Source organism: Dermacentor andersoni, unplaced genomic scaffold (genome assembly GCF_023375885.2).
Source record: "Dermacentor andersoni unplaced genomic scaffold, qqDerAnde1_hic_scaffold ctg00000073.1, whole genome shotgun sequence".
NCBI classification, from domain to species: domain Eukaryota; kingdom Metazoa; phylum Arthropoda; class Arachnida; order Ixodida; family Ixodidae; genus Dermacentor; species Dermacentor andersoni.
Window position 1 is genome coordinate 184177 of NW_027314785.1, and position 26268 is coordinate 210444.

The following is a 26268-nucleotide window of genomic DNA, read 5'->3' on the forward strand; positions in this document are numbered from 1 at the left end:
GATAGGAAACCCTTGCATATTGAAGAGAAGAGGTTTAGTAGACTGCTCCGTGGCACCACATCCGAGCGCATTGGGATGCCTGAAGGTAATGGTATTTTATTGCTCCGGTGCTAGGCTATGTCACTGGCGATGTATTTTCTTAAGTAGTTGTATCAATAACTGCCTAGAGAGGAGACGTCGTCTTTTGGTCTGCATCAAAGGGGGCAGCTGCACAGAAGCCGCCCAGGTCGTCTTCACCCAATGGCCGGGCGCAGCACATTGATGCAAGTGGGTAGCTGGTGCGAAGCAGCTCGGTGATACAAGCGGGATGGCCACCACGACGACATGGAGCGATAGGCAGATCGGGGCAGTAGGAAACCCTTGCATATTGAAGTGGAGCGGTTGAGTAGACTGCTCCGTTGCACAGCGTCCGAGCGCATTCGGACGCCCGAAGCTAATGGTATTTTATTGCTCCGGTGCTAGGCTGTCTCGCTGGCGATGTATCGATGACTGCCTACAAAGGTGACGTTTTTCGGCCTACAACAAAGGTGGCTGCTGCGCTGAAGCCGCCCATTTCGTCTTCACCCAATGGTCGGGCGCAGCACGCTGATCCAGGGGGGGTAGCTTGTGCGACGCAGCTTGCAGATCCAAGCAGGACTGCCACCGCGCCAACATGGAGCGATAGGAAGATTGCGCCGATAGGAAGCCCTGGCATATTGCAGAGGAGCGGTTTAGTAGACTGCTTCGTGGTAGAGCATCCGAGCCCAATGCAACGAAGGTGACGGGAGTTTATATCTCCGGTACTAGGCTGTGTCGCTGGCGATGGATATTGTCAAGTAGTGGTATCGACGACTACCTGGAGAGGTGACGTCGTCTTTTCGTCTGCAACAGAGCTGGCAGCTGCGCAGAAGACGTCCATGTCGTCTTCACCATATGGTCGGGCGCAGCACACTGATCCACGTGGGGTAGCTGGTGCGAAGCAGCTCGGTGATACAAGCGGGATGGCCACCACGACGACATGGAGCGATAGGCACTTCACGGCGGTAGGAAACCCTGGCATATTGAAGTGGAGCGGTTTAGTAGACTGCTCCGTGGCACAGCATCCGAGCCCATTGCGGCGCCCGAACGCAATGGTATTGTCACGTGGTGGTGACGTTAAGAACACAGTAGCAATACTGTGAAAGGCAAAAACTAGCTTTTATTGGGCGAACCTGTGCCCACAAAACACGCTACACTTAAAGCACAACGAGAGCGGCGAACACAGTCGGCGATCGTCGTAAATCTGATCAGCGGGTCAAGCGCGTCGGCTTTTATACAGAATCGTCGACTGTCCCAGACTAATCGTTGGGACCCGCGTGCCTTCCACAAAGTTCTAAACCATTCGCGTCAGGCGAATAAATCAGATAACACAAGGTTCGGCGACAACAGACTGCGGATAGAAGCATCGATAACTTTCCAGAAATTTCGGATACATGCAAGGGCGTCCCGCGCTGTGCGATAAGATTTGTTAGGCGGCGAAACGTGGTCGCCCGATAAATATAAGCAAACATGTCAGTAGTTTATTGCTGCGGCGCTACGCTGTTTCGCTGGCGAGGAATTTTCCCAAGTAGTGGTATGGATGACTGCCTTGATAGCTGACGTCGTCTTCCCGTCTGTAACAAAGCTGGCAGCTGCGCAGAAGCCGCCCAGATCGTCTCCTACGCATGGTCGTGCGCAGCACGCTGATGTAAGTTGAGTAGCTGGTCCAACGCAGCTTGTTGATACAAGCAGTACGGCCACCGCGATGACATGGAGCAATAGGCAGATTGCGGCGATAGGAAACCCTTGCATTTTGAAGAGAAGCGGTTTAGTAGACTGCTCCGTGGCACAGCATCCGAGCGCATTTCAACGCCTGAAGGTAATGGTATTTTATTGCTCCGGTGCTAGGCTGTGTCGCTGGCGATGTATTTTCTCAAGTAGTGGTATCAATGACTGCCTAGAGAGGAGACGTCGTCTTTTGGTCTGCAAAAAAGCTGGCAGCTGCACAGAAGCCGCCAGCTCGTCTTCACCCTATGGTCGGGCGCAGCACGCTGATGCAAGTGGGGTAGCTGGTGCGAAGCAGCTCGGTGATACAAGCGGGATGGCCACCAGGACGACATGGAGCGATAGGCAGATCGCGGCGGTAGGAAACCCTGGCATATTGAAGTGGAGCGGTTTAGTAGACTGCTCCGTTGCACAGCATCCGAGCGCATTGCGACGCCCGAAGCTAATGGTATTTTATTGCTCCGATGCTAGGCTGTGTCTCTGGCGATGTATTTTCTCTAGTAGTGGTATAGATGGCTGCCTAAAGAGGTGACGTTGCCTTTCGGTCTTAGAAAGCTGGCAGCTGCGCAGAAGCCGCCCATGTCGTTTTCAACCCATGGTCGGGCGCAGCACAAAGATCCAAGTGAAGTAGCTGGTGCGATGCAGCTGGGTGATCCAAGAACGGCATCTGAGCCCACTGCGACGCCCGAAAGTAACGGTATTTTATTGCTCCGGTGCTAGGCTGTGTCTCTGGCGATGGAATTTCTCAAGTAGTGGTATCGATGACTGCCTAAAGAGGTGACGTTGCCTTTCGGTCTTAGAAAGCTGGCAGCTGCGCAGAAGCCGTGCATGTCGTCTTCACCACATGGTCGGGCGCAACACTGTGATCCAAGTGGGGTAGCTGCGGCGAGACAGCTCGTGGATCCAGGAAGGACGGCCGGCGCGACATGGAGCAATAGGCAGATCGCGTCGATAGGAAACCCTTGCATAATGAAGAGGAGCGGTTTAGTAGACTGCTCCGTGGCACAGCATCCGAGCCCACTGCGACGCCCGAAGGTAATGGTATTTTATTGCTCCGGTGCTAGGCTCTGTCACTGGCGATGAATTTTCGCAAGGAGTGTTATCGATGACTACCTAGAAAGGTGACGTCGTTTTTCGGCCTACAACAAAGGTGGCAGCTGCGCTGAAGCCGCCCATTTTGTCTTCACCCTATGGTCGGGCGCAGCACGCTGATCCAAGTGGGGGAGCTTGCGCGACGCAGCTTGCACATCCAAGCAGGACGGCCACCGCGGCAGCATGGAGCAATAGGCAGATTGCGCCGATAGGAAGGCCTGGCATATTGGAGAGGAGCGGTTTAGTATACTGCTTCGTGGCAGAGCATCGGAGCCCAATGCAACGCACGAAGGTGACGGGAGTTTATATCTCCGGTGCTAGGCTGTGTCGCTGGTGATGGATTTTGCCAATAGTGGTATCGATGACGGCCTGGAGAGGTGACGTCGTCTTTCGGTCTGCAACAAAGCTTTAAGCTGCGTAGAATCCGCCCATGTGATTTTCACCCCATGGTCTGCCGCAGCACGGTGATCCAAGCGGGGTAGCTGCTGCGACACAGATCGTGGATCCAAGGACGGCCGCCACGACGACATGGAGCGATAGGCAGATCACGTCTATAGGAAAGCCTTGCATATTGAAGAGGAGCGGTTTAGTAGAATGCTCCGTATCACAGCATCGCAGCCCACTCCGACGCCCTAAGGTAACGGCATTTTATCGCTTCACTGCTAGGCTGTGTCGCTGACGATGGATTTTGCAAAGTAGTGGTATCGATGACTGCCTGGAGAGGTGACGTCGTCTTTCGGTCTGCAACAAACTGGCAGGTGAGCGGAAGCCGCCCATGTCGTCTTCACCCCATGGTCAGGTGCGGCATACTAATCAAAGTGGGGTAGCTGGTGGGACGCAGTAATGTGATCCAAGCAGGACGGCCGCCAAGACGACATGGAGCGGTAGGCAGATCGCGGCGATAGGAAACCCTTGGATATTGAAGAGGAGGGGTTTATTAGTTTGCCCCGTGGCATGCCATCCGAGCCCATTGCGAAGGCCGAAGTTAATGGTATATTATTGCTCCTGGCTAGGCTGCGTCGCTGGCGATGGATTTCTCCACGTAGTGGTATCGATGACTGCCTAGACAGGTGACGTCATCTTTCGGTCTGCAAGAACGCTGGCAGCTGTGCAGAAGCCACCAGTGTCGTCTTCACCCCATGGTCGGGCGCTGGATGCTGATCCAAGTGATCTAAGTGACGCAGCTCGGCGATCCAAGCAGGACGGCTCCCGCGGCGAGATGGAGCGAAATCTTTCCTCATTGGCTGCAGTGGCAGCAGCGTGCATCTGAGCGCTCTAAGCCCGAACCTCTGTACTTTTGCAAACTGCACTCAGGTGTGACGTCGACAGTTCTACGCTGGGATCTTCAAGTATCGAACAAGAAGGATCACGCAGCGCCTATCTGCAGTGAATCTTCGCTGTATCAGCCGCTGCTGGCGTTGTCATCTACCAGGAGGCTATAAGACTGATCCGCGAAAGCAAGCCCATCATATTGGCAGCAGTAGCAGCAGTTTGCATCTCAGCGCTCTAAGCCCGAACCTCTGTACATTTGCTGGTTAGTAACTGCATTATTAATTTTGCGTAGCTTTAACTTTTACTTTTGATTTTACTGCTGCTGCTGCTGCCACAGTTAAATATGTCCCTGGGAGGGCAATGCAAAATGTGTGAAGAAGAATGCAATCATTCAGAGAAATCAATGACATGCAGTGAATGTTATTGCACGTACCATACGGGAATGTGTGCTGGCGTATCCGACACCACAGTAACATCGAAGGTTGAAGCGTATCGCAGAGCATGGCGATGCACAACATGCCGACGCTCTACGTCGCGTTCACAGCTAGCAGAAAAGATGGTCCAACAACCTGACGCCAAGATGATGTACGCGTGTGCTTGAAGACTATTAATGACAAGCTGGACCAATTGCTACCCCTAAAAGAATCTGTTGAGAGCTTGGAAGATGCTGTTCACTTCATGAGCGAGCAGTATGATCAGCTTCTAGCACGCACGGAAAAAAATGAACGCCATGTCGCGGATATCAAAGGAATGATACTAAAGCTTGAAGAATGGGAGGAGGTCACACAGCTTAAGGCCGAGGTGGACTACTTGGAATGACAAAGCGGTAAACTAAACCTGGAATTCCACGGAATTTCGCAAACTTCCAATGAGAAATAATTGGAAGAAATAAATGCGCTAGCAGGAAAGGCCGGGCTCCCACAACTTTTGCAACATGATATTGTGGCGATCCATCGACTGCCCGATAAGAAAGGGAAAAAAACGCCAGGTGTTATTTGTCGCTTTGCCAAACAAATGAGGCGAGATGAATGGTGGCAAAACCGGAAGAAGATGAGCAGTGTAGATGATAAGTTGTTTTTGCAAGAAAACATAACCAAACGAACTCGTGCACTTCTTTTTGAGGTGAAAAACTGGGCAAAGATAAGCGGTTTCAAGTCCGTCTGGCATCCCAACGGACGAGTCCTCGTGCGCAAAACTGACGGCGAAAATGTGGTGGCCGTTTCAAGTTCTTGCGACTTGAGTAAACTAAGATAAGGAGCACGGCAGTTTCTGAGATGACTAAATGATAATCATGGATAACGTCGACGGGGAACGTTACGTAGTGCCGCCTGGCTCTGAAGGGCACCTGGGACCAGTATATATGAAATCCCTGAAGTGTTTTCATCTAAACATACGATCAGTAAAGCATAAAGTAGCGGATCTTACTCTATTTTTCCAGCGGCTTGATCACGTGTTTGACGTGACAATGCTTACAGAAACATGGAGCGCAGATGACTCAAATGTTTTCCGTCTTCCTTCATATAAAACTTTCTATGCTAACCGGAATAGTGGTCGCGGTGGTGGTGTACGCATCTTGGTAAAAAATACTTTCTCGTGCGAGTTACTTCAGACGTTCTGCGTAAGCACAAGTGACTATGAGTTTATTTCGTTGAAATTGCAAAGGATCGTAATCGCTGTTGTCTATCGACCTCCGAACGGAACGATGACACCATACTTAGAAGGTTTTTTTTTTGCATTTGTTAATGACTACCATTTCGATCTCATTTTTGGTGGTGATGTGAATATTAACATGTTGAGCAGTGATCCGTCAAAGGTGAAGCTCGATGTTCTATAAAAATCAAATGGCCTTACAAATATTAATAATCTTCTAACAAGAGTGACACTGAATACGTCTACTTTGATTGATATTTTTGTTACAAATGTAATGCCGGAGAGAATCAGAGCTGGAATTATCACGACTGAGTTGAGCCAACATTTGTCTATTTTTTTATGCTGTAGTAAAAAGGTGAACATGAAACAAAATACGCCTGCAAATTTAATACAGCGTATTACGCCGCAAAATCTTTCCTCATTTGTAGACAAACATTCATTGGTACCTTGGGGCACTGTGTATAATATTACAGATGCTTGCGCAGCTTACGAAGAATTCCTTAAAATCCTTAAACATATATATACAGAGAGCTTTCCTTTTGTACGCTTAAAACAAAAGAGAAAAATTCGTAAGTCCTGGATAACCTCCGACCTGCCAGCAAAAATTCGCGAGAAAGATACGTTTAGCAAATTTATTAAGAACAGAGATCCAGACGCACTGCAAAAGTTTAAAACTTTCCGTAACAGTTTAGACAAAGAGTTAAAAAGAGCAAGAAAACATCATTCTAATAATCTATTTACTTCCCGTTCTGGCTGCTCAAATGCTCTCTGGAAGACTGAACTCAGTGTTACAATATAATGTTAAAAACGAATCAGTTCGTGAAATAAAATACAATGGCAACGAGTTGTCAGGGGAGGCGTTAGCCAATACTTTCACTGACCTTATTGTGAACACCGCGGGTCAAATGGCAGGAATGAGTGACTTGAAAAATGCTTACTACAATAACAGTTCGGTGTTCCTTAACCCTGTCACTGAAGCTGAAGTGACAAAGGTAATAATAAACCTAAACAACAGCAGTGCGTTGGATGTTGACGGGATGCAAGAAGTCTTTGAAACATGCTGCCTCTTTGCTTGCTGCATGCATACGATACATATTTAACTTATGCCTCGAACAAGCGATATTTCCACCCCAAATGCAAGTTGCTCGTGTTAAGGTACTCTATAAGAAGGGCGACAAAAACGATATGGGCAATTACCGGCCTGTTTCTATATAGCTCGTGTTTTGAAAGGCCTTTGAAAAGGTAATCCTCAAGAGAGAGAGAGAATTAAACATTTATTTGAAGCAGTGACTTGTCAGGCGAGGTGGGAGGGTCCCTTTTTCCAGGAACCCTCTGGCTTGGATCGCCCTCCGGGCCCGGGCGACGAGTTCGCGCTGGTCGACCAGGTCAGGCTTGGAGATCGCAGCCTCCCACGCTTCAGCGAGGAGGTTTTGGTCTGCGTCTGCTGGAGCTGCTAGTTATGCCGCTGTGCTGATTTCTCGGGTTTTCTTGCATTGCAGTAGGAGGTGCGCCAGGCTGTCTGGCACGTTGGAGTGTGGACAGGTGTAGCTGTATAGCGTCGGGTGGAAATGATGCAGTGAGCTTCCATGGGTAAAGGTATTGCTCTGGAGTCGCCTGTAGTCAGTGCCTTCGTTTCTCGTTAGTTTTGGATGTGGTGGAGGGTATACCCTGAGTCCAAGGCGATAGTGCTGCAGTAGTGCTTGATAAGTTAGCGGTATTGTTTCTGTTTCCTCCGCTCATTTGGGTGGGTGGGACATGCCTGGAATCTCGTGCGGGGAGGCCCGGTTGACGCTTGCGCGGGCCGCGGCGTGTGCCGCTTCATTCCCCTCGAGTCCCTCGTGTCCCGGAACCCACATGATGCAGGTGTAGGGGGGAGGAGTGTCGCCACGTCTCAGTATGTTGATCGCTTTTATAGAGATCCTGCCCTTCATGTAGTTACGCTGCTTGAGAGTCGGTGAAGACCACTATGGCATGCTCACTTGCATGGGTGGCAAGTGCTATAGCGGCCTCCTCAGCTATGTCGGCGCGTTTGGCGAGGTAGGCTTCGCGGCTGTGCCACCACACAGACCGCTAACCAGTTCATCCTGATCATGCAGGTTTTCGCCCGCATCATCATCGACCTGCTCGTGTCTACCTTCTTGGCAGCCTCTTCTGCCACTTCGGGAAACTTCGTGCCTGCTGCCAACGGAAGCGAACCCAGCGTCTGCCTCCTCCCTGTCGCCCATGCTTCGGGACGTTTGAAAGCGCCTCCAGCAGCGCTGTGGATCATCGAAACTAATCCAGCTACCGTATCGCCATCGACAACATCATATGCGCAACCTATAAACCTGCAACCACCGTCCACCGCGCACTGTGGGCTTCGCGGCTGTGCCACCACACAGACCGCTAACCAGTTCATCCTGATCATGCAGCTTAGTAGTTGGTATCAAGCTCCTTCTAAAAAATCAAGTGATTACTTTTTGGTGCAGCTGCCAAGCCCACAGTGCTGCATTTTACTTATTTCTGAATGTATTGAAGTCATACGTGCCTTGCTACTGCTATCAGGGGACATAGAGACAAACCCCGGTCCTGAAAAAGCCGTCCTCGATGAACTAAAAAAATTGTCTACTGGCCAGGCCACACTAATATCCGAGATGCAGAGCCTCAAAACCCAGCTAACGAGCACAAACTGCACTATTGCTAATCTAAGCACCCGCCTCACAGACTTAGAAAATCTCTGCAAAAATCTTTTAGCTCTCCGAACAGAAGTTGACGCCATTAGCACTAAGACCGGTCAACTAACCCATCGTATGTGCGATATTGAAGAGCGCCTTGACGACCTCGAGAACCGTTCCCGGCGCAACAATTTAATATTCTACGGTTTTCCTGACACTAACCCGAAGGAAACATACGTTCAATCGGAGCAAATAATCGTAAGCCACTGTCTTGAACGCTTTGGTCTTATAGTCGAGCCCAAAGATATAGAGCGAGCACATAGACTAGGGCGTTACACCACTAACCGCAAACGACCCATCATAGTGAAGCTTTCATCCTTCAAAACTAAAGAATCTATCCTCTCAAACGGTCCAAAACTAAAAGGCACAAATTTCACCATTGGGGAAGACTTCACGTGTCCAGTTCGAACCACCTGAAAACAGCTCATTGCCTTTGCTAGGAGCAAATCCGTACCATTTTCATTACGTTACAAAACATTGCATATTGGAGCCCAGCGATATATCTTTGACACTGCATCAGGAACTGTCAAAGCCGTATCGTAGGGATCATGTCACCGTCAGCAACCACGCCATCAGCACCATAAATGCGCAAGAGCGAATCTTTCATTTTCTGTACTTTATACTAACATACGTAGTTTTCTTCCGAAACGCGTGCTCCTGTCTAATCTAGTACAATCAACCGGCAGTAGTATACTGATACTAACAGAAACATGGCTCAATGACGACATTTCAGATCCGGAGGCACTGGCTGACTTGCCGAACTTCAACATTTTTCGCCACGACCGCGAAAATGCACGTGGCGGGGGCGTACTCATCGCCACTAACAAAGAACTATCATGCTCTCTAATCAGTACATCTTCACAACTGGAATCGCTATGGGTAATGTGTCGTGCCTCTCTCGAAGCAATAATACTTGGGGTATGCTACAGGCCCCCTCGAACTGATCCAGATTTCGCCCTCGAACTTAATGAAATATTATCCCAGCTTACTAAAAAACACCCCAATGCACACATCCTCCTTTATGGAGACTTCAACTTCCCTAGCATTAATTGGCTCAATCAGGCTTCACCAACTTCAGGAAATACCGAAGCAAGCGAATTTATTAATGTTTGTCTCAACTTTGGCCTCATCCAACAAGTAACAGAACCGACGCGCGTCACTTGTGAATCCTCAAACATTCTAGACCTTCTACTAACGAATAACCCCGAAAGCTTAAAATCTATCGCATATTTACGAGAAATAAGCGATCACAAAGTCATTCATACCACTTTTAACTTCGTCCCCAAAACACGTTCCGTCTTCCGCAAAACAATTCACTTGTACGACAAGGCTAACTATGAAGCAATTAATAATGAATTAAGAGATTTTCTGCCTGTTTTCCAATCCAATTTCGGTTCCCGTTCCCTCAATGACAACTGGCTAGTGATTAAAGACAAAATTACTGACCTGACTAATAAATTCATCCCCACGGCGAGCTTTATTGCCAATAAAAATAAACCATGGTTCTGTAAAAATTTAAAAAGACTCGAAAATAAGAAAAAGCGCCTTTTTCATACTGCGAAATGTGATGGAAGTCCGAGCGCATGGGACAGGTACTATTCCGCGGAAGACGCTTATTACACTGCAATTCGGAAAGCGCGAGAAACATTTTATCATAACGACTTAGCTAAAATTCTAAAAACTAACCCTAGAAAATTTTGGGAAGTCATAAACCCGCAACAAACACATGACATCACACTTACAAGCGATAAAGACGAAATTATGAGCGACGCTGTTTGTGCTGACACTTTTAACATCGCGTTTTCATCCGTGTTCACTGAAGAAGCCGACTTGCCTCTTCCTACGCCACCTACTGCGACACTGCCAATGATGGCCCCTGTTGAAATTTTTGTCGCTGGCATTTCATCACTCATTGACAAATTAAATTTTTCATCATCGGCTGGTGTCGACGACATTAACTCAAAACTGTTAAAAAATACTAAAGAAATTATTGCAGTGTATTTTTCGATGCTATTTTCACTTTCACTTGAAACAGGAATCTTACCAGACGACTGGAAAGAGGGCAAGGTCATTCCAGTCCACAAATTAGGTAACAAACAATCCCCGCTAAATTACCGCCCCATTTCTCTAACAAGCGTCCCATGCAAAATTATGGAACACGTCATATACTCTCACATTATGCACTTTCTTGACACTAACAATTTTTTTCATCCTTCCCAGCACGGATTCCGTAAATCTTTATCTTGTGAAACCCAACTTGCCATATTTCTTCATGATCTACACTCTAATCTCGACCTCAACCTTCAGACCGATGCAATCTTTCTCGACTTCGCTGAAGCATTCGATACAGTATCACACAAACGCCTTATACTAAAACTCTCCCAGCTGAATTTGCACCCTAACGTTTTCGCATGGATCGTAGCATTTCTGAACAAACGCTCCCAGTTTGTTTCAATTAAAAGTAGCCGCTCCAGCTCCCTCCCTGTAGCATCCGGCGTCCCCCAAGGATCTGTACTCGCACCCCTCCTGTTCCTCATATATATTAACGACCTGCCTGTTCATGTATCCTCCCATATCCGTTTATTTGCCGATGACTGCGTCATCTATCGCACAATTACAAAGATTTCTGATCAAACTACACTCCAACATGACCTTAACCTTGTACAACAGTGGTGCGATCTTTGGTTAATGAAGCTTAATCCTACTAAATGCAAGCTCGTTTCCTTTCATCGCAAACTTAATCCCCTATCATTTTCATACCTGATCTCCCACTCCACTGTCGAACAAGTTCAAACATACAAATATCTAGGCGTCACCTTATCCTCTGACCTTTCATGGAACGCACACATCAGCAATATCATATCATCCGCGAACAGATCCCTCGGTTTTTTAAAGCGTCATTTGCGTCACGCACCATCAGACATAAAACTTCTCGCGTACAAATCACTCATCAGATCGAAACTAGAATATGTAGCACCCATCTGGAGCCCGCATCAAGCATACTTAAGAAACGAACTAGAATCTGTACAAAATCGTGCCACTAGGTTCATCCATTCTTCATATTCATACGACATAAGCATATCATCCCTAAAACGTAAAACTAATCGTGCTAATCTTTCTGTGCGTCGCCGCATCGCCAGTCTTTGTTTGTTCCACAAATTATTTCACAGTCCGCTCAATCAAGCACCGTATATCATCCCACCGGCGCGCGTATCCCCCCGTACGTCCCATCCTTACTCAATCGCACGCGCACGTGCTCGCACCACTACTTTTGCAGCCTCATTTTTTCTTCGCACAGCAGTGGATTGGAATGGCCTTCCCCGGAACATTGCAGCCATCACGTGTTCATCAACTTTTGCGGACAACTTAACTACATTTGTTTCTCATGAAGATCACTCTCTGTAACCTTGATTTGTAAACCCACCCCTTATGTAATACCCCCTAACCGGGGGTCTTTAAGGTAATAAAGTGATGTGATGTGATGGTCGCCAACGCCAGTGTCGTACCCTTGTGGTCTGTGACGCTAATGGCGAAGGCATTTCGGCCCGGATACTTGGCTGCGTCCCCGTAGCGCGCCTGCGGGTCGTTACCGTGCTTGCGTATAATGGCGTTTACCCTGGCGAGCCGTCTGCCTCAATGGTGTTCTGGATGCATGTTCCGAGGTTCTGAAGAACTTGTAGACATTCTCGGAGCTTCGACGTGATCTTTTCCTTACATTCGTCATCGTGTTCTGGGTTGGTTACGTATCCTGTGAGTCGGAGGACTGCTCGGCCTGTGGTTGTTAGCTTGAGTCTCTCGATCTGGTTGATGAGGTGCGCTTCCGCGAGTTCTTACCAGGAGTTGTGAAGTCCCATGCGAAGCAATTGGTCAGTGGAGACGGTTGTCGGCAGTCCTAGGGCGAGCTTCGCGGCCTTTCGTATGAGAAGGTTTAGCTTTTGTTTCTCGGCTGTCTTCAGGGTGAGGTAAGGAGTTCCGTATGTAATGCGGCTGTAAAGGAGGGCTTGTATCATTTGCAAGGTGTCGTGCTCTTTGAGGCCATTGCGGCGATTGGCCACCCGTCGTATCAGATAAGTAAGCTGTGCCACGGTGTTGTGTAGCCTAGGGAGTGTGGCGGAGCCGGACCCGTCTTTGCGTGTATGGACTCCGAGAATTCGAAGTGAGTCGACCTTCGGTATCGGGACTCCCTGAAGGAGGACTTGTGGGTCCGGGGCGTCGTGGCTTGGGGGCCGGCCCCGGGTGCGTGCCCCGAGCACTAACAGGTCGGATTTATCCGGGGCACAGTGGAGGCCGCAGGTGTTGAGGTATCGTTCGATGATGTTGACCGCCTCCTGAAGACGGGTCTCCTGTTCGCCCGTGCCTCTCGTCCACAGTGTGATATCATCTGCATATAGAGCATAGAATATCCCTTGGACGGTGTCTAAGAGGCGGGGAAGTTTGTGGAGGGCCACGTTGAAGAGGAGTGGCGAGACTACCGAACCTTGTGGCGTACCCCTGTTAGGTAGGTGAAATGTCTCGCTCCGGAGGTTGGCAATCCCCACCGTGGCCGTACGGTTGGTGAGGAAAGCGCTCATATAGGCGTATGTTTTGGCTCCACAGCCGATATCTTCTAGGTTACGGAGAGTGGCTTCATGGCTCACGTTATCAAAGGCGCCCTTTACGTCTAGAGCTAGAATGGAAGACTTGCTGTGTTTGCTCAAACGGTCAAGAATATCTTCCTTTAGCTGGAAGTGGACGTCCTGCGTGGAAAGCATCCGGCGGAAGCCGAACATGGTGTGCGGATAGCGATCGTTTTCCTCAAGATATGTGGTGAGCCGCTCGTTGACCATATGTTCAAGCAGTTTGCCGGCGCAGGATGTAAGTGAGATGGGGCGGAGATTTGCGATGGAGATGGCTTTGTTCGGCTTTGGTACCATGGTTACCTCCGAGTGTTTCCAGGCTGTTGATAGCTCGCCCTTTATGCAGCAGTCGTTATAGTACCGAAGGAGAGCCGTCAGCGCCCGAGGGTGTAGCTGTCGAAGGTGCTTGTTGGTGACTCTGTCTTTGCCCGGGCTCGTATTGCGTGTTAGCCTAGAGAGGGCCGCCTGTAACTCTGCCTGTGTGAAAGGCTGATCTAGCTCTTCGTTCGGCGCTCCTTGGTACTCCTTGGGCGTGGAAAGGTTGGTGGCAGTGGTTTGTGGGTTAGCTGAGCCGTGTAGCTTCGTCTGAAGTTCTTGGAGTAGCTGATCCTCTGTTCCACCATAGTTGTGGATTAGTCGGTGAATTGTATGTCCTTGTTGGGTTTTGGTGTGGGTGTCGTCGACCAGGGCTCGAAGTATATGCCAAGTCTTCTTTGTGCTGAGGGTCCCTTGAAGTTGGTCGCAGAAGGATCGCTAGTTCTGATTCGCTAGCTGTTCAGCGTACTCCTGTGCCTGCATGCTTAATAGGGCAATTCGTCGCTGGAGCTTGCGGCTGAGCTTTTGGCGTCGCCATCGTTTGAGGAGCGATCGCCGAGCCTCCCATAAGTGCAGCAGGTGATTATCGACCGCCGGATTGTCCTCGTCTAGTCGAATCGTCCTGGTGTGGCCGTCAGCCGCCCCTACGATACCGTTCAGCCAAGTTTCAATGTTTTTGATGTCCGAATCGTTGTCAAGCTCATTCCTATACGCGTTCCAGTCAGTGAGTCGTGCCTTTCCTGACTTGGGCGCGCGGTGGGATTGTTCAACCTCAATTTGAATCATGTGGTGATCGCTCCCTAGCGTGTCCGGGAGTCGGGTCCACGTGGCCTTTCGCACGTCTCGAGTGAACGTGAGATCAGGATTGGTGTCCCTCGACACGCTGTTGCCCACTCGGGTGGGTTGGAGCAGGTCATTCCATAACGTAAGACCGTGCTGCTGTGCGGCGTCGTGAACCCGTGCCCCTGTCTTGGTGGTATTGGGGTAGCCCCAGGCCGCGTGTGAGTCGTTAAAGTCCCTTACCACAACAAGCCGGTTGCCATTAACGTTCTTGCGATGTCCCGGACGAAGTGGTCGTAGCGGAGTAGCTGCTCCCGCGGTGGGCTGTAAAGATTGACCAGGTATAGGCTCTGTTGATTCTTGCGAGTCGGCAACACCTCCACTATGGTGTGTTCGATTTCAGTGTCTTCAATTTCGTGAGGCTGTGCGCTTAGTGTCTTCTTGACAAGAATTGCGGTGCAGGCTGTGTGTGCCATAGTGTTGTAGCCGGGGAGCTTTATTTTCTTGGTGTTGGTTCCCTGTAGCGCGATTATGTCCGGATTGTTTGCTTTGAGATATTCTTGCAGGTTGGCCGAGCGGGGTCTATAGGATCTGCAATTCCAGTGCCAAATGCGGAGAGTGGGAAGCGGCTCGGTATGTCTACGTTTGGGAGCCGCCATGTTGGTGTTTGTCCTCCACCTGGAGTAGGTGGTTTGGTGTTGCCGAGCTAGAATCCTCCGCGGATTCCACTCGTGCTGTCTTTCTTCCTTTGCACTTGGTTCCTAACTGCTCCGCCAGATGTTCATGAGTCACTAAATTCTTGTAAGCATATGTCATGAAGTTGTGTTGTTGTGCCATGAAGCCATCCAGTTTGCGTCGAGTGTGGTGACCGTACGGGTCAGTGGCTCTACCTTTTCCATGATTTTAGTTACCACTGTCTGTATGGTTCTGTCTGCTGATGCGAGAAGTTTTGTAGTGAGGGTTTCCTCGAAGACTTGAAGGCGTCGTTCAACAAGGTCAAGAATCTTCGCTTCATGTGCTTGCAGCCGTTCGTCTACCCGCTTCATTATTCTAGCTTCTACCTGTTTTAGTATGCTTTCTTCTACTCTCTGCGCTACTTTATCCTCGAGTTCTGGCGTGTTGCACTCGGCTACCGGTTGTTGTTGTATCGTCCTCTGTAGATCCTGTACTTTATGTTCGAGAGTCCGCATCGTCGCTGTCTCGCCCGAACTGCTCGGGTTGCGTGAGGAATTCGAGGCGCTGCTTCCGTTCGTCGCGGCGACGTAAGTGATTCGCCTAACGGAGCGAGACCGTGATCGAGAGCGGGATGTAGAGCCCGATCTTAGGATAGAGCGAGAGCGTCTCCGGCCAGGTCTTTGTCGAGGCGAGGGCCCCCGTGAGCTGTCCGAGGCGGGGAAGTCTTCCGTGCTCGAGCTCCAGTGATTCTCTCGGGCGCGAGCGTTGTCAAGCTGCTGTCTTCTTACTTGGTAGGGAGGCAGGTTGTTACGGAGCTTCTTCTTACATTCCTTGCCTGCCGTTTTGTGGTCTCCGCCGCAAATCTTGCACTTCGGGTGACAATCGTGTTCTTCCGTGACTCCATCGTACCCCCATGTGTAGCAGAAGTTGGCTCTCGGCTGAGGACAGATATCCTGTCGGTGTCCGATGGCGCCGCAGGTTCTGCAGTATTGGACGGATTTTCGGTAGGGCTTGCATCTGTAGTCACCGCTCTGGTACGTAACGTAATAAGGGACGTGCTGTCCGTCGAAGGTGATAACCGCGGCTGTTGAAGATCCTAGCATTCGCGCGCCGAGAACCGTGTATCTTGAGTCCACTCGAAGGCCGGCAGCAATCTCCGCGGGACTTGTACCCGGTTCGAGGCCGTATATAACTCCGCGGCACACATCGTCTGGGTGTCGAATGTGGGGATTTACTTAATAGACGGTTCCGCCGAGTTGTATGGTGTTGATGTGCTGCAATTTGGAAGCTCGTTCTGTACTTGCCGTGCTCGCGATGATCACGTTCTCTAGTTTCTGCACTTGTACACGGACGTTATCGTGAAAGTCTTGCTGGACCAAACCGCTGGATCTTCCGATGGCATGTGTCACTGCGATGAATGTGTGCTTCGAGAGGTCCAGTCCTGCTTGAGGGCGGAAGACTATTTTGAAGTCATCAGTAGGGAAGGGTGGCATCCTCAGCATGCGTTGACGCTGCGGCAGAGCTTGTGCTTGAGGTTTGGGGTCTAGTTTCAGGACTTCTATGGCTCTTTCCTCGGCTGATTTATTGTCTTTTTTGCTGATCTGCCTTTGCGACAAACTTGTAGCCACTCGATGTGGGCTTTACCCGTCGTTTTGCCGCAGTTCGCGTCGTATGTCCTCTGTGGTGTGGTGTCGGAGTTAGCCGCGGTCACCTCCATTCGAGCCGTTGTCGGCTCTTGTAATGCGTTCGCCATCTGTTTCCAGAAAAGCGGACGCGCGTCGCCTCAGATGCTGGTTCTGCGTGATTCACTCCTACTGCGAGAGCGCCGTGCTCGTGCACCGCGGGCCTGCAGGCGCGAGCCGCTGGTCGCCCACTCGTGCCACGGGTGCCCCGGCGTTAGGGTTATCTTGGAGCGCAAGGTCACAGAATGTTCAGGGTTCGATTATTCGAGTAAAGGTCTACTCACTGCGTCGTGGCTGGTGTCAAACGATGCCTTGCAACTTCAGGAATCCGAGGTTACCAAATTCGCTGTTTCCAAGCAATGTTCCACACAAAATAGCGAGAAAAGCAGGAGCCCATGTGAGGCGCGACTGTGCTCCTCGGCCCCCTGGCGGTCTTTTTTTCTAGTCCTCAAGAGACTGAAAAAATTTGTACAGAAACACAACATCTTAATTGACTGCCAGCATGGTTTCCATGAAGGCTTGAGCACTGAATCGGCACTTCTTGCACAAAAAGAGTATATATTAGATCAAATCGAAAAAGAAAATGTAATACTGGGCATTTTCGCAGATTTTTCAAGGGCCTTTGACCTTATTTCATAAACTGCTCATTAGGAAGCTAGAACGATACGGTAAGCGAGGTGTCGCTGCTTCTCTAATCGATTCATATTTAGGAATAGGCAAGAAATTGTAGACTCAAGGCAGCATTTTGGGACAATTTCTTTTCAATCTCTATCTAAATGACATTCTATGTATATGTCCAGAAGGAAAATTTGTCATTTATGCAGATGATAGAAGTATATTTTTGTCAGCAAAAGAAACCAACCAAATAGTTCGCAATGCGAACGAAATCCTGGGTAAACATGAAAAGTGGACAGAACAAAATGCCTTAAAAATAAATGTACAGAAAACAAAGGCAGTTTTATTTCAAGCTAGAAACAAGAAGATTATATTAAATTAACCCTAAGGTCGGGCGCCGCACGCTGATCCAAGTGGGGTAGTTGGTGCGACGTAGCTCGGCGATCCAAGCTGGACAGCCACGGCAGGAGGGAGTGGACGCCCGTCCCAGATCTGATTAATGTACTCTAGCAAGTGAAGGCAGGCCGAGTCCGGAAGATTCGCCAATAGTTTCACTGTTATGCGATCACGGCCCGGAGCCGTACCTCTGCGCATCTTAGCTAAAGCCGCCCTAAGGTCGTGGAATGTAAAAGGGGCATCAAGATCCCTAAGCCAGGCAAGACCGTAAATACCGACAACTTAAGGCCCATCTCACTGACTTCGTGTGTGGGCAAACTTATGGAGAAGATGGTTCGCGATCGCCTCTCTCCGTACATGGAGGCTAAGGGCCTCTTTGCAGACACTATGTTTGGTTTCCGCCCGCATATGTCTGCACAGGACGTCCTCCTCCAACTACATCGCGACATAATACGACCCACAGCCATGCGCCACAACGACAAGGCCATCCTTGCCCTCGATCTTAGGGGGGCCTTTGACAACGTTCGTCACGGCAGCATCCTGGCAAACCTGAGCACCACGGATTGCGGGCACAAGGCATTCGCCTACGTCAGAGATTTCCTCTCGAAGCGTCAGGCCCTCCTTAAGATCGAGGACGAGGAATATGGCCCATACACCATGGGCACACGGGGCACTCCCCAAGGAGCGGTGTTGTCGCCACTCCTTTTCAACATTGCCATGATGCAGCTTCCACAACAACTGGCCCGGGTGGAAGGCATCCAACACGCACTTTACGCGGATGACATAACAATTTGGACTACCGAAGGGAGCGTTGGGGAAATGGAGGACCGCCTCCAGCGGGCCGCCTCCATCGTCGATAGCTATGCTATCCACTGTGGTCTCCAATGCGCTCCTGCGAAATCGGAACTTCTTCACATTAAAACCAATCCCAAAGACAACACGAGTTTGCGTCTCTTTCTGATGGGAGGTCCTATTAGAGAGGTCGAGGAGATCCGGATCCTGGGTCTGTTCGTCCATCACAGACTCAGCCCGGAATCCACTATCGACAAACTCAAACGCATAGGCGAACAGGTCGGACGTATGATCCACCGCGTTTCCAACAAACGCGGCGGGTTGCGGGGCAGGGACGCGCTTCGGCTCGCCCATGCCTTCGTAACCAGCAGGATCCTATACTCCGTACCCTACCTTCGAACTACAAAGAAACACGATGAACGCATCGACGCCATCATAAGGAAGGTTACAAAGCGAGCTTTGGACCTCCCGGTGGCTACCTGCAACGCTAAGTTGTTGGCTCTAGGTGTGCTTAACTCCTACCAAGAGTTAAAGGAAGCCCACCTTGTGAACCAATACACGCGACTCTCGCAGACGGTGTCCGGGCGCCACTTGCTAGACCGCTTGCACATACAACACGAGTGCATTCCAGAGGACACATGCAGGCTTCCGGAGCTCTGGCGTCACAAGCTCTGGGTCCCTCCACTCCCGCGCAACATGGACACGCAGACACATGAAGGCAGACGAAAGGCGCGCGCTCGGGCTCTCGAACACCAATATGGATTAAAGCAAGGTGTATACTACGTTGATGTGGCAGGGCCGTCGCCCACTGGATTCTACACGGCTGCCGTAGTTCACCAGGACCAACGAGTTAACGGACTTTCCTACCGCGCTTTCAACTCCGCGCAGGCCGAGGAGGTTGCTATAGCACTTGCCGCCTCGGACCCGAATTCGAAGGTAATCATCACAGATTCGCGCAGAGCCTGTGAGCACTACCTGGCCGGCGAGGTATCACCTTTAGCCTACCGCATTTTACAGCGAGCCGTGAGGGAATCGGACCCCTCACCCAAACGCATTATTTGGACTCCGGGCCACCAGGGCCTTAGAGGTAACGAGGCTGCGGACGCGGCCGCCCGAGCGCTTACCCACCGGGCACCTCAACCAGACTCTTCCGGCTCAGAGATTAGACAACCGCTTCTGCGGTTCAGGGAAATTCTGGCAGACTATTGCGAACGTCATCGGCTTTTCCCGGTCCCTGCTAAGGGCCTGAGTAAGGCCGATGAACGAACACTGCGGCGCCTGCAGACAAACACCCTGTTGTGTCCTGCAATAGCAAAACATTTTGACCCAAAAGTTGATGGGCGATGCCCTCACTGTGGGGAAGTCTCCGATAACTTTCACATGGTGTGGGCATGTCAGATGAATCCGTCCCTTCCCCCCAACCCTTCCCCCACTAGAGAGGCATGGGAGGCAGCCCTACTCAATTGCTCGGCGCTGGAGTCCCAAAGGGCTCTAGTCCAACGGGCGCGGGTAGCAGCTTCGTCCAGTGGGGTCCCAGACTAAGGACTCCACCTATGTAAAGGGCCATGTTCGGCCTGCAAACTCTCAATCCGTTGAATAAACGTTTTTCATCCATCCACGGCAGCGACATAGAGCGATAGGAAGATCGCGGCGATAGGGAACCCTTGCATATTGAAGAGGAGCGGTTTAATAGACTCATCCGTGGCACAGCATCCGAGCCCATTGCGGCGCCAGAAGGTAATGGCAGTTTATCGCTCCGGTGCTAGGCAGTGTCGCTGGCGATGGATTTTCCCAAGTAGTGGTACCGGTGACTCCCTAGAGAGGTGACGTCATCTTTCGGTTTTACAAAGCTGGCAGCTGCGCAGAAGCCGCCCAAGTCTTTCCCCCTTGGTCAGGCGCAGCACGCTGATCCAATGTGGGTCGCTGGTGCGACGCCGCTCGGCGATCCAGGCTGGACTGCCACGGCAGCGACATAGAGCGACAGGAAGATCACGGCGATAGGAAACCCTTGCATATTGAAGAGGAGCGGTTTAGTAGACTGCTCCATGGCAAGGCATCAGAGCCCACTGCGACGCCCGAGGAAAACAGTATTTTATTGCTCCGGTGCTAGGCTGTGTCTTTGGCGAATGATTTTCCCAAGTAAAGGTATCGATGACTGCCTGGAGAGGTGCCGTCGTCTTACGGTCTGCGACAAAGCTGGCAGCTGCGCAGAAGCCGTCCATGTTGTCTTCACCCCAGGGTCGGGCGCAGCATGGTTATCCAAGTGGGGTAGCTGTGGCGACACAGCCCGTGGATCCAAGAAGGACGGCGGCCGCGACGAGATGGAGTGAAAGGCAGATCGCGTCTATAGGAAACCCCTGCATATTGAATTGGGCGGTTTAGTAGACTCCTCCGTGGCACAGCATCTGTGCCCACTGCGACTCCTGAAGATAATCGTAATTTATTGCTCCGGTGCTAGGCTGTCTCGCTGGCGATCCATTTTGACATGTAGTTGTATGGATGACTGCCTAGGTAGGTCACGTCGTCTTTCGGTGTCACAAAGCTGGCCGCTGCGCAGAAGCCGCCCATGTCGTCGTCACCCCATGATCGGCCGCAGCACACTGATCCAAGTGGGGTGGCTGGTGCAACGCAACAATGTGATCCAAGCAGGACGGCCGCCGCAACGACATGGGGCGATAGGCACATCGCGGCGATAGGAAACCCTTGCATGTTGAAGAGGAGCGGTTTAGTAGTTTTCTCCGTGGCACGGCAGCCGAGCCCACTGCGACGCCCGAAGGTAATGGTATTTTATAGCTCCGGTGCTAACTTGTGTCGCTGGCATGGGTTTTCCCAAGTAGTGGTATCGATGACTGCCTCGAGAGGTGACGTCGTCTTTCGGTGTACAACAAAGGTGGCTGCTGCCCAGAAGCCATCCATGTCTTCATCACATGGTTGGGCGCAGCACGCTGATCCAAGAGTGGTAGCTGGTGCGACGCAGCTCGCTGATCTTATCAGGATGGCCACCGCGGCGACGTGGAGCGATAGGCAGATCGCGGCGATAGGAAACCCTTGCATATTGAAGAGGAGCGGTTTAGTAGACTGCTACGCGGCACAGCAACCCAACCCATTGCGGCACCCGAAGGTAAGTATAGGTTATTGCTCCGGTGCTAGGCTGTGTCACTGATGTGACATTTTCCCAAGTAGTGCCATCGATGACTGCCTAGAGAGGTGACATCACCTTTCGGCCTGCAACAAAGCTAGGAGCTGTGCAGAAGCTGCCCATGTCGTTTTCACCCCATTGTCTGAAGCACCACGGTGATCCAAGTTTCGTAGCTGTTGCAACGCAGCTCGGTGATCCAAACAGGACGGCAACCGCGACAGCCTGGAGCGATAGGAAGATCGCGGCGATATGAAACCCTGGCATATTGAAGAGGAGCGGTATAGTAGACTGCTCCGTGGCACAGCATCCGACACCATTGCGGCGCCCGAAGGTAATGGTATTTTATTGCTGCTGTGCGAGGCTGTGTCGCTGGCGATGGATTTTCCTAAGTAGTAGTATCGATGACTGCCTAGTAAGGTGACGTCGTCTTTTGGCCTGCAACAAAGCTGGCAATTGTGCAGAAGTCGCCCATGTAGTCTTCCCCCCATGCTCGCGCGCAGCACGCAGATCCAAGTGGCGTAGCTAGTGCGACGCAGCAATGTGATCCAACCAGGATGGCCGCCGCGACGACATGGAGCGGTAGGCACATCGTGGCGATAGGAAACCCTTGCATATTGAAGAGGAGTGGTTTAGTAGACTGCTCCATGGCAGAGCATCGGAGCCCATTGCGACGCCCGATGGTAACGGTATTTTATTGCTCCGGTGCAAGGCTGTGTCGCTGGCGATGGATTTGGCCAAGCGGTGGTATCGATCACTGCATGGAGAGGTGACGTCATTTTTCGGTCTGCATCGCACTGGCAGCTGCGCAGAAGCCGCCCATGCCGTCTTCACCCCATGGTCGGGCGCAGCACACTGATGCAAATGGGTAGCTGGTGCGCCGCAGATATGTGATCCAAGCAGGACAGCCGCCGCGACGACATCGAGCGATAGGCAGATCGCGGCGATAAGAAACCCTTGCTTATTGAAGAGGAGCGGTTTAGCAGTTGGCCCCGTGGCATGGCACTCGAGCCCATGGCAACGCTCGAAGGTAATGGTATATTATTGCTCTAGTGCTAGGCTGTGTCGCTGGCGATGGATTTGCCCAAGTAGTGGTATCGATGACTCCGTAGAGAGGTGGCGTCTTCTTTCGGTCTTCAACAAAGCTAGCAGGTGCGCCAAGCCGCCCATGTCGTCTTCCCGCCATGGTCGGGCGTAGCACGCTCATCGAAGTGAGGTAGCTGGTGCGACGCAGCTCGGTGATCCAAGCCAGACGGCCGCCGCGACGACATGGAGCGACAGGCAGATCGCGTCTATTGGAAACAATTGCATATTGAAGAGGAGCGGCTTAGTAGTTTGCTCCGTGGCGCGCCATCCGAGCCAATTGCGACACCCGAAGGTAAGGGTATTTTAATGCTCCGGTGCTAGGCGATGGATTTTCCGAAGTAGTGGTATCGATGACTGCCACGAAAGGTGACGTCGTCTTTCGGTCGGCAACAAAGCTGGCAGCTGCGCAGAAGCCGCCTATGTCGTCTTCACCGCATGATCAGGCGCAGCACGCAGATCCAAGTGGGGTAGTTGGAGCGACGCAGCTCGGTGCTCCAAGCAGGACGGCCGCCGCCACGACATGGAGCGAAGGCAGATCGCCGCGATAGGAAACCCTTGCATATTGAAGATGAGCGGTTTAGTATACTGCTCCGTGGCACAGCATCCGAGTAGGTTGCGGTGCACGAAGGTAATGGTATTTAATTGCTGCGGCGCTAGGCTGTGTCGCTGGCGATTCATTTTCCCAAGTAGTGGTATCGATGACTGCCTCGAGAGGTGATGTCGTCTTTCGGTCTACAAGAAAGCTTGCATCTGCGTAGAAGCTGTCCATGTCGTCTTAACCCCATGATAGGGCGCAGCACGCCGATCCAAGTGGGGTAGCAGGTTCGACGCAGCTCGGTGAGTCAGGGCAAACTGACATATTTTTGGACTTCAGGAAAGCATACGATATTGTATCGCGCGCAAAGCTAATAGAAAAACTTCAACATCTCAACATTCCTTCATATCTCGTAAATTGGTTTCGCGCTTATCTATCTCATCATCACCTTCATCATCTTCAGCCTGGTTACGCCCTCTGCAGGGCAAAGGCCTCTCCCATACTTCAACTACCGCGGGCATGTACTAAATGTGGCCATGTTGTCCCTGCAATTTTCTTAATCTCATCCGCCCACTTTACCTTCTGCCACCCTCTGCTACGCTTCCCTTCTCTTGGAATCCAGTGCGTAACCCTTATCGACCATCGCTTATCTTCCCTCCTCGTTACATGTCCTGGCCATGTCCATTTCTTTTTCTTGATTTCAACTAAAATACCATTAACCAGCGTTTGTTCCCTCACCCAATCTGCTCTCTTCTTGTCCCTTAACGTTGCACCTATCATTCTTCTTTCCATAGAACGTAGCGTTGTCCTCAATTTAAGTAGAACCCTTTTCGTAAGCCTCCAGGTTTCTGCCCCGTACGTGAGTACTGGTAAGAAATAGCTGTTAAATACTTTTCTCTTGAGGGATAATGACAACCTGCTCTTCATGATTTGAGAATTCCTGCCAAACGCACCCCAGCCCATTCATATTCTTCTGATTATTTCAGTCTCATGATCCGGATCCGCAGTCACTACCTGTCCTAAGTAGATGTATTCCCTTACCACTTCAAGTGCCTCACTTCCTATCGTAAACTGCTGTTCTCTTCCGAGACTTTTAAACATTACTTTAGTTTTCTGCAGATTAATTTTAAGACCCACCCTTCAGCTTTGCCTCTCCAGGTCAGTGAGTACGGATTGCAGTTGGTCCCCTGAGTTACTAAGCAAGGCAATATCACCAGCGAATGGCAAGTTACTAAGGTATTCTCCATTAACTCTTATCCCCAATTCTTCCCAAGCCAGGTCTATGAATACCTCCTGTAAACACGCTGTGAATAGCATTGGAGAGATCGTATATCCCTGCCTGACGCCTTTCTTTATTGTGATTTTGTTGGTTTCTTTATGGAGGACTACGGTGGCTGTGGAGCCTTTATAGATATCTTTCAGTATTTTTACATATGGCTCGGCTACACCCTGATTCCGCAATGCCTCCATGACGGCTGACGTTTCGAGTGAATCAAACGCTTTCTCTTAATCAATGTAAACTATATATAAGGGTTGGTTATATTACGCACATTTCTCTATCACCTGATCGATAGTGTGAATATGGTCTATTGTTGAGTAGCATTTACGGAATTATGCCTGGTCCTTTGCTTGACGGAAGTCTAAGGTGTTCCTGATTCTATTTGTAATTACCTTAGTAAATACTTGTTAGGCAACGGGCGGTAAGCTGATCGGTCAACTATTTTTCAAATATTTGGCGTCCCCTTTCTTATGGATTAGGATTATGTTAGCGTTTTTTCAAGTTTCCGGTATTCATTATCCGCGTCTTATTCTGTTCTGCAAAGTCTGCTAATAAGCTCTCTCCTGCTATTCCTAGTGCCTATGCCATAATTCCCCCACTGCCTTGTCTCCAGCCTGCTTCTTGCCTACCTTGGCATTGAAGTCACCCATCAGTACAGTGTATCTTGTTTTGACCTTACGCATCGCCGATACCACGTCTTCATAGAAGCTTTGGACTTCCTCGTCATCATGACTGCATGTGGGGTCGTACAGCTGTACGACCTTCAATTTCTGCCTCTTAAGGTTTACAACACCTGCCACCCTCTCGTTAATGCTATAGAGTTCCTGTAGGTTACCAGCTATATTTTTAGTAATCAGGAATCCGACTCCTAATTCTCGCCTCTCCGCTAAGCCCCGGTAGCACAGGACGTGCCCGCTTTTTAGTCCTGTATAGGCTTCTTTCGTCCTCCTAACTTCACTGAGCCCTATTATATCCCATTTACTGCCCTCTAATTCCTCCAATAGCACTGCTAGACTCTCCTCTCATGATAACGTTCTAGCGTTACCAGGTTAACGTTGCCAGGTTAAGATTCCAATGGCGGCCTGTCCGGATGCAGGGATTTTTAGCACCGTCTGCTGCATCGGAGGTCTGACCGCAGCCATGGTCAGTTGTTTCGCAGCGGCTTGGGACTGAGGGCCGAGGTTTGATTGTCGTGTTGATATGGGAGGTTGTGGCCAAGTACTGCACCAGGGTGACCCATCCTGCTCTGGTGAGGGATTGCGTTACCGGTTCTGGTCACCGGGATCAGGCTGCACTCCATGCCTGTTTGTGCAATTTTATCAATACGCGGATTTTTTTGATCCGGTGGAACATTGCGCGGCACCGGGATTCGAACCACGGTCCTCTTGCACGCGAGGCGGATGCTCTACTTCTAGGCCACCGTTGCATATATGCTTATCTTTCTAACCGTACGGAATTCGTAGTAGTGATAATTCTTCTTCCAGCGCTCTTCCTATCACTTCAGGTGTTCCCCAGGGTAGTGTTTTTGGACCATTATTATTTAACATATATATTAATGACATTGTATACACTGTTACTCAACCCATACAAGTAAAACTATTTGCTGATGACTGTCTCCTCTTTAATGAGATCACTTGCCAACAAGATGACGTTATTCTAAACTCTAACCTTCAAGGCATACTAGCTTGGTTTGCGCGCTGGGATATGCAGCCTAACTTTGATAAAACAGTATTTATGAAGAGCACTAAAAATTAATAAATTGTCGTTTACGTATAGCCTAGCATCCAAACCTCTTACGGAGGTGAATGAATATAAGTACCTCGGTGTTAGAATAGCCAGTAACCTTATTTG

General features: G+C 50.4%; 1 protein-coding gene across 1 annotated transcript; it reads left to right on the top strand.

Annotated features, from left to right (window-relative positions):
* Nucleotides 1–17919: 17919 nt before the first annotated feature.
* LOC140214467 (uncharacterized) lies at nucleotides 17920–19984 on the top strand. Its single transcript, XM_072285828.1, has one exon. It carries the CDS (start codon nucleotides 17920–17922, stop codon nucleotides 19921–19923), a length of 2004 nt encoding a protein of 667 aa, XP_072141929.1. The 3' UTR covers nucleotides 19924–19984.
* Nucleotides 19985–26268: the final 6284 nt, after the last annotated feature.